The sequence below is a fragment of the Quercus robur genome, chromosome 5, assembly GCF_932294415.1.
Source record: "Quercus robur chromosome 5, dhQueRobu3.1, whole genome shotgun sequence".
Lineage (NCBI taxonomy): Eukaryota > Viridiplantae > Streptophyta > Magnoliopsida > Fagales > Fagaceae > Quercus > Quercus robur.
Genome location: NC_065538.1, coordinates 77733970 through 77742033, shown reverse-complemented (window position 1 = coordinate 77742033; position 8064 = coordinate 77733970). Strand labels below are relative to the sequence as shown.

Genomic DNA, 8064 nt, shown 5'->3' with positions numbered 1-8064 from the left:
ACAAGGATTTTTTATACGATTTTATACACAGTGTTACATAGGCTAATAGGTCTAAAGTGGCTAACTGTCTCAGGTCCCAATTGCTTAGGAATCAAGGCTATCAAGGTTTGGTTGAGGTAATCCAGGATTTTTTGGTTGGCAAAAATTTGTTTCACTTCATTCCTCACAGACTCCCCAACCACCAGCCAGAACCTCTGGTAGAATCCAGCGTGCATCCCATCATTTCCAGGGGCCTTGTAAGGCTTCATGGACTTAAGAGCATCCCAAATTTCTTTATTAGAAGGCATCAGCCCTAAAGCATTAGCTTCTTCAGCCTCTAGCCTCATGCACCACTCTGTATCCCATCTCTGAAACCAAGGACAAGCAGTTTGATCTGTCTGGTATAGCTTAATAAAGGTTTTGGTAAAAACTTCTTGAACTTGCTCCACATTATGAACCCAAACCCCTTCATCATTCAATATGCTAGTGATCCTGTTCTTACTTCTTCTAGTCAAGGTAGTCAAATGGAAATAGGCAGTATTTCTTTCCCCAAAAATAGTCCAATTAACCCTTGACTTCATAGCCCACAGCTCCTCTTCAAGTTGCAGAATCTCATTATATTCTTCTGATAATTGATCTTGGAGGCTAATGAGAAAGTTATTAGGATTAAAGGCAAGAGCACGCTGGGCTCCCAGCAGTCTAGACATGATCTGCCTTTTCCTCACAAAAATATTTCTAAAGACTTCTTTGTTCCAAATTTGGACCTTATGGGTGAATCTCGTGACAGCTCCAGTAAGATTATAATCCATACCATTCCAAGAATCCCTAACAATGGTTGGAAAATCATTGTGGCTCAACCACATAGGTTGGAACCTAAATGGCCGATTTGAAGTATTAGACAGATTAGGGCAAAGATTTAGTAATAAGGGGCAGTGATCCGAATTAACCCTGGCCAAATGAGTAACATTTGCTTCAGGGAAGGAAGCTTTCCATACAGGATTTGCCCAAACTCTATCAAGCCTACATTGGATGAGACCCCTCAGTTCTCTCTTATTAGTCCAGGTAAATTTAGGCCCTGAGAAACCCAAGTCCAACATTTGACACTCATTCATACAATCAAGAATAGCCCTCACTCTTCTTTGACAAATAGGATTACCCCCAGCCTTTTCTTCCTCAGAAATAACCTCATTAAAATCACCCATAAGGGCCCAAGGAAGGTCATGCAATGTAGCAATTAATTTAAGGTTTTCCCATAACATGCATCTTTCAGCAAACCTAGGGCTAGCATAGATAGCACTAATGATCCAGGAAAGGGATTGAGATCTTACCCGGATAATGGCATGGATCTCCTGCTCCGTTGAGGCTAGAACTTCCACATGCATACTATTAATCCTGTGTCGAGTGTTGAAATTCCTTACCCCACCCCCCCCCCCCCCCTTTTTACTTTTTTTTTCTTCTACAAATTAAAAGATAAAAAAGAAGAATAAATTATTTTGCTAACATAACTTTTGCCAAAATTTATTTAAGTAGTCAATTATATGCGATCACAATAGACTTTACAGTAAACGAGTTTATTGCCTAAGACCCACTAAGAAGAAAAAGGCCCCTTAATTTTAACTAATAGAGTTATTTATTTCATTACAATACTATTAAGTAAAGCCCAAATATTTAGCCAATAAATAAAACAATAATTTTTTTTTTTTTATCAAAAAGAGAAATTCTACATCCACAACATTTTGCATGTTCATTATGCTCCTAATACACATATCAAATTTGTGTCAATCGAATATTATTTACTATATAATCAATAAGCTTATATTTTATGCATACTATTAAACTTTAAAATTTTGCAATTTAAATAATTTATTGATGACATAACTATTGATCTTTAATTCTAGAAATTTTGCAAGTATGAGGGATATAAGAAGCAGATATAATCTAATGGTGAATTTGTCAAAATTTACCTCCAATAAAAAAATATGGAGTAAGGTTGTAGCCTAAGCCTACATTCAATTTTGTAGCTAAATTTTGTTCAATAATTAATATGATTACATATTTTAAAAATCTAAGTGTTAGTTTGTATGTTTTTAATGTTCTTAACAAACATGTCAAATGTTGTGCTAATAAGATATTATCTACTATTCAATCCACAATTTTTTTTTTTTTTTATACATAATTTTGACTTACATAAACTTAAAATTTAAATATTTAATTGATGACATAGCTATTGATTTTTTATTTTCTCAAAATTTGCAAATATGAAGGATATAATGAAGAAAATGTAATTCAATGATAAATTTATCAAAATTTACATCTAATAAAAATATATCAAATAAAGTTGTAGTCTTAAGGCTACAACCAAATTTGTAGCAAAATTTTAGTGTTGAAATTCCTTTCCATAATAGATATTAAAATTCGTAGAGTTCGTTGAAGGCCTTTGTATTGGTTAACTACTTGCATGTGCGAGTCTAAAGGTCAAAGCCCAAGCATGCTATGTGCTCATATGAATCTCTTAGCTAGTCTAAGGTTCAGTCCAGTAGGGTATTATTTAAGGAGTAAAGAATTCTTTTCATTTAAGCTTCTATCTCATAAAAAAATTATTTATATTAATGTATTAATTAATAAGTTAAGTGCATTGATTTTTATATATTAATTATAGATAGATGGTGCACAAATTATTTATAAAAAATGAATTTATATGGTTATTTTCATAAAGTTTATATACAAATAACAATATGAAATTCTTCCTCATTAAAACAAAATCATCGGAAAGGTATAAAAAAGGTAAATACATCCAATAAAAAATATTAAATAATGGAAAGCTTAAAGTAGTTGAAATAATTAAATATTTTTTTGAATTCACTAAAGTGATATGTTCATTTTTTTTTATTATATTAATCTGAACAATTTATATTTAGTAAATCTTTTTATTAACATAATATATGTGTGTGGAACAAACATCGTAGTAGTCTAAATTTGTCTTATGTAATTAGACTCAATATTATTAGTGTAAATACTTTTGTTTTTATGTGATAATATTTGTAGGTGATGCACTTATTAGTTATGTAAAATGAATTTTTATGATTATTTTTAATTGATTTAGGTAAGAAACAATTGATTTTGAAATACGCTTAAATGAGTGAAAATAATTAAATATTTGTCAATTTCACTTAAGCAATTGATTTATTTTCTTGATTATCCTCTCTCTCATAAATAATTCAATAATCCAAAATGTGATTGCCATATAGAACTGAAAGAAAATAGCATTCATGAATCATGATTTTTGTTTAGTTTAGTTTTTTAAATTGTTCCTTTTAGATCTATTTTTCTTGTGGATAATTACACTTGAGTATTATTGATTGAATCTAAAGTCTGGTCTGTCCAAGTCATCCAGCAGGCCCATCCTTGAGTAATGACAAGAAGATATACTGGGCCAAAATGTCCAAGCCCACAAAGAGATGAACAGAGCATTAATAATAAGTATAGAGTTCTTAACAATTTTTGGCACCGAAGATTGTTTCTTATGGTCGGGGTGGTGGGATTAGGATTACAACGTTTTGATAAAATAATTATTATTATAATAAATGTCATGTTGCATTTAGCTACAAAAGAAAACTCACCCCAAAAAAGAATTTTTTTTTTTTAAAATACAATTGAATTTTCCTTTTTCTAAATGAAAATTGAAAATCATTTTTATACAACGTACAATGTTATTTGCTGTAAAACTTTCTCCCTTGCAAATGTGGTGAACTTACAATATTATTTAATAACTTTGTAAGGCCTAGCCTTCCCAATACTTATCCTATTCCTATTTTATAGAAATTTAGGTTACAATATTAAGTTCTCCATCATGTAAGACCCAATTGCAATCTTGTACAGTTGTACGCGTTCATTGTGGCACAATAGTAGAAAAACTGAGATCATTTACAGAGATTTCATCCATTGGCATGAATTTAGCCACCGAAAATGCAGGGTGTTTTGGTTCAGGAAGGGCTACTGATTCACTTCCCAGCATAACTACCACAGTCGACATGGTGGGTCTATCTTGTGGGTTTTCCTCAACACACAAAAGTCCAATATGTATGCACTTTACAATTTCTGATGTCGAACATGATTCCATCATGAAGTTGTCCACGAACTCTAATACTTTATCTTCACACCACAATCTCCATGCCTATCAATTTAGATTGCAAATGGAGTTATACTTCATATATGCTATCCCATTTCCATTTTTTCTAATTCTAATTCAAGGAGAAAAAGTTAACATACATATGCAAGGAGTGTCTGAGAATGTTCTGTAAGGTAGAAGCCACTACTCCGTTTCCCGCTAATAATCTCAAGCAAGATTACACCAAAACTAAACACATCAGACTTCACAGAGAATGCTCCTTCCATTGCATATTCTGGAGCCATGTATCCACTTTTCGAATACCAACATAATTATTATTATTTATTTTATTATTAAAAAATCAAGAAGAAGAGAAATAAAAGAAGAGTGACTTACTATGTTCCTACAACTCTTTTGGTGTTAGCTATATTTTGGTTTTCAGAAAAGATCCTTGCCATTCCAAAATCTGATATTTTTGCAACCATGTGATGGTCCAACAACACATTGCTAGGCTTCAAGTCCCTATGAATGATTTTAAGTCTGGAGTCCTCATGAAGATATAGAAGTCCTCTAACAATCCCGCAAATAATATTATAATAAGTCTTCCAATCAAGTTGTGAGCGCCTTTTTGAATCTGAAATTCAATATTAATGTTAAGTTATGACATCATGAATAAATGTGAATTGTAGAAGTCTACAAGAAATCGAAAATACTATCAGACTTATAAAAAATAATGTAGGAAGAAACAAACCAAAAATAAAATTATCAAGGCTTTTGTTGGGCATGAACTCGTATACAAGCAGCTTTTCGTCTCCCTCTATGCCATATCCTAGTAGCCTCACAAGATTTTTGTGTTGAAGTTTTGCAATAAGTACGACCTCATTTTTGAATTCCACTAACCCTTGTAATGACTTCATTGAGAACCTTTTGACTGCTATTTCCTTCCCTTCAGGTAGCACACCCTGAATGAAATAACCTCCAAACAGACAAAATCAGGTCCAAATTGTTAATTGGTGTGGATTGTATTAGATTACCATTTGAAGACTTTTGCGTACACGACAAAATTACATTATCTCACTAGATTCATGTGACTTTAGGTACAACTTGTTTGCCGTAGTCTTTATTGTAATCTTTCCTTTTTAGTGTTTTCAACGTTTCTCTATGTTGTTCTTCTCAAAAAAAAAAAAAAAAAAAAAAAAAACGTTTCTCTCTGTTGTGGTATTTCTATTCGAGAGGTTAATTTTCCACCTTATATTTATTCTTTATTTCAGAAATGGCAAAGATTATATTGATTCTATATACCTTGTAAACTTCACCAAATCCACCTTCACCAATCTTGTTGTCATCTGAGAATTTGTTTGTGGCGGCTTCAATTGTCCCAAAATCAAATTGCAAGGATTCTACACTGGTTATTTCACTTGTAGCTAAACATCCAAAAATAAATAGATGTAAGAGATTACACTACAAAGAGCACTGATTTCAGATATGTTGAGGTTAGAGTTTGTACATAATCAATATAATCTTTATTATTTTTGACAAATTACCAACCATCCTAGAAATTTAACTTTTAAAATAGTAAGGAATTTATATTGTTTTTCACGTGCGGCTTAAAACACAATCTTAATGAAATGATTCCTTCTCGTGTACTTTTGAAAATGAGTAGTGTGTGACATAGGATGTGAACATAAAACCACTTGCGTACCATGATAATTTAGGATGCTGTCAGATTTCTCAGAATTCAATTCGTTTATAGCATCAGATTTCTTTCTTGCTTTCCTCCTTCGGAAACAATAAAGCAGAGTGACTAGCACCACAGAGGCAGCAATTGTAACACCAATAACGATAGCTATTACCGTTGAGATTTTGCCTTTACCCGCAAAGACAATAACATGTTAGTGAAGTAAAGTAATCAAGCTTCATCAATACAGATGATCGAGGGTGAAACTTGAATCAATAATATTTAATTTGAACTGTAAAATGGATCATCTTGATATAGGATATGTACCTTTTGGTCCAGGCCCTGGTGCGGGAACAGCTTGTACCTGGTAAAAGGCGAAAACTTCATACCTAACGTTACAACTAGGATTCAGAACACGACCCCCTCTCTTTCCACCAAAAGTTGTGGACAAGTTTGTTATGGCTTCCCGAAGACACCTATTGCAATCAAAGCTGGATAGGTCAGGGAGGCACTGTACAAGGTTGTATAGCGTTTGCGAGTCAGTAAATTTGGTTTCTTTGGTACCAAATCTTTTAGCACCGGACGAAGCATTTGCTGCCGCCAACGGCACCAAGTCACTCAATGTTTTTGCTGCAAGCTGAATGAATCGACTCGGCTCTGTTATATCCAACAAGTTCCACAGAATCTTACTAGGCTCGTCTTCCATAATGGAGAAGAATGATCGATTTGAGTAGCGTAACATGCATTCATCATACCATATCACGGCCTCTTTTTCTTCTGGGCAGTACAGCTGAACAATCTCTTTGGTCGATGTTGAGACGCAGTCTTGGCACTCAATGGTGGCAAGGTCACCGCGGCAGAGGAAGAGGCCGTAAACTGTGTTCTCCGGTGTTTGAGTTTGTCCCACGGTGGTGTTGTAGAAACCGGTTTCGCGAGTGGAATTTGTGGAGAGGAAAGAGAGGAGGTTGTTGAGGTTAGACTGGTAGGTGCTATTGGGGGAGAAGGTGGTTTGGTTTGAACAGAAGTGGTAGCGGTATTCGGCTGCTTCACTCGTAAGGCTTAGAGAGGTGAATATGGAAAGGAGCACTAGGTGCATGGAGACACTGAAAGAAGGGATTTCCATATATATATGAATAGTCTTGTGCTCGTACTGCGCTCAGACTAAGGAGTCTCTGACTCTCTGGTGTCTCAGGTGTCAATAATACTGAGATTCAATGAAGAAGGCCAAGCCACCTACCGTTGAACTTTTCAAAAATGATATGGGTTTGAAAAATTAAAATCAGTCAAAACGAGACTTCTTTTTTCCACGATTTGTGATTCATTAATAATAAAATTGATTTTTATTTATTTAGGGGAACCTGAGATCTGAAAAAGGACTACCATCAAATATGGTATTAGCATTGGCCGGGGTGGAACCTGAAATTAAAAAAAGAAAAAAACGAAAAAAAAAAAAAAAGGAGAAATTTATAAACCACAAGATAAATAGATAGAAATTGAATTGAAATATAAAAGAAAAATGAGATGAAAATTTGTGTACCTTTAAAGATTTAAAGCTATTTTTGTTAAGAAAAAGAAAGTAGTTGAATGAGAATGCGACCATGAGATCAATAAAGAGACGGAAGTCACTGACCTGTGAGAGAAATTGCACTAAGATGAGAAGAAATTTTATATATGTCAATCTCATGAAACTATTGTCTCATTGATATGTAGGTCCCGAGTGATACAATGATCTCACAAGATACCCCTTACCTACCGGGATATGAGTAAATTGAGTAAAGTAAAACACATGTAAAGTAGAATGAAACTTTTGAAAAGATACTAGTGAAACACATAAAATAAAAAAGAAGTGTTGATTGGCTAGTGGCTAGCGTGCTTGGGAAAGCATTTTGGGACTTGAAACGGACATGGACAGGGCGGGGGGCTGGGTCATCTCATACCAAAAAAAAAAAAAAAAAAAGCTAGGGACATATTTCTTTCTAAATTTTATCTACAATAAACTTTTTGTATTTACTCAAAAAAATGTAAAATATTTGTGGGGACCATAGCCTCCATGTCAAATATGAGCTGGTATCTCATGTGCCAAGCACATGAGACCACTATCTCATTGGTAGGTGAGCCTCACACGCATGAGACCACTCTCTCACTGATAAGTGGGCCCCACATGTGTGCGGCCCACCTATTAGTAAGAGAGTGATCTTATGCACTTGGTACATAAGAAATTTTTCCATCAAATACATAGTTCCAACATTCAATAGCCACTTGACTCCAAAATTTAAAATATTAATCTATAACTCGATCA

At 34.0% G+C, this 8064-nt stretch overlaps 1 protein-coding gene across 1 annotated transcript; it reads right to left on the bottom strand.

Moving 5' to 3' along the window:
• Positions 1 to 3669: 3669 nt before the first annotated feature.
• LOC126727230 (cysteine-rich receptor-like protein kinase 10) lies at positions 3670 to 7426 on the bottom strand. Its single transcript, XM_050432804.1, has 8 exons — positions 7303 to 7426; positions 6093 to 7181; positions 5790 to 5954; positions 5390 to 5511; positions 4839 to 5049; positions 4484 to 4721; positions 4249 to 4399; positions 3670 to 4153 (listed from the first exon to the last, which is right to left on the bottom strand). The coding sequence occupies exons 2-8, from the start codon at positions 6886 to 6888 to the stop codon at positions 3869 to 3871; spliced, it is 1968 nt and encodes a 655-aa protein (XP_050288761.1). The 5' UTR covers positions 6889 to 7181; positions 7303 to 7426; the 3' UTR covers positions 3670 to 3868.
• Between the last annotated feature and the right edge of the window lie 638 nt (positions 7427 to 8064).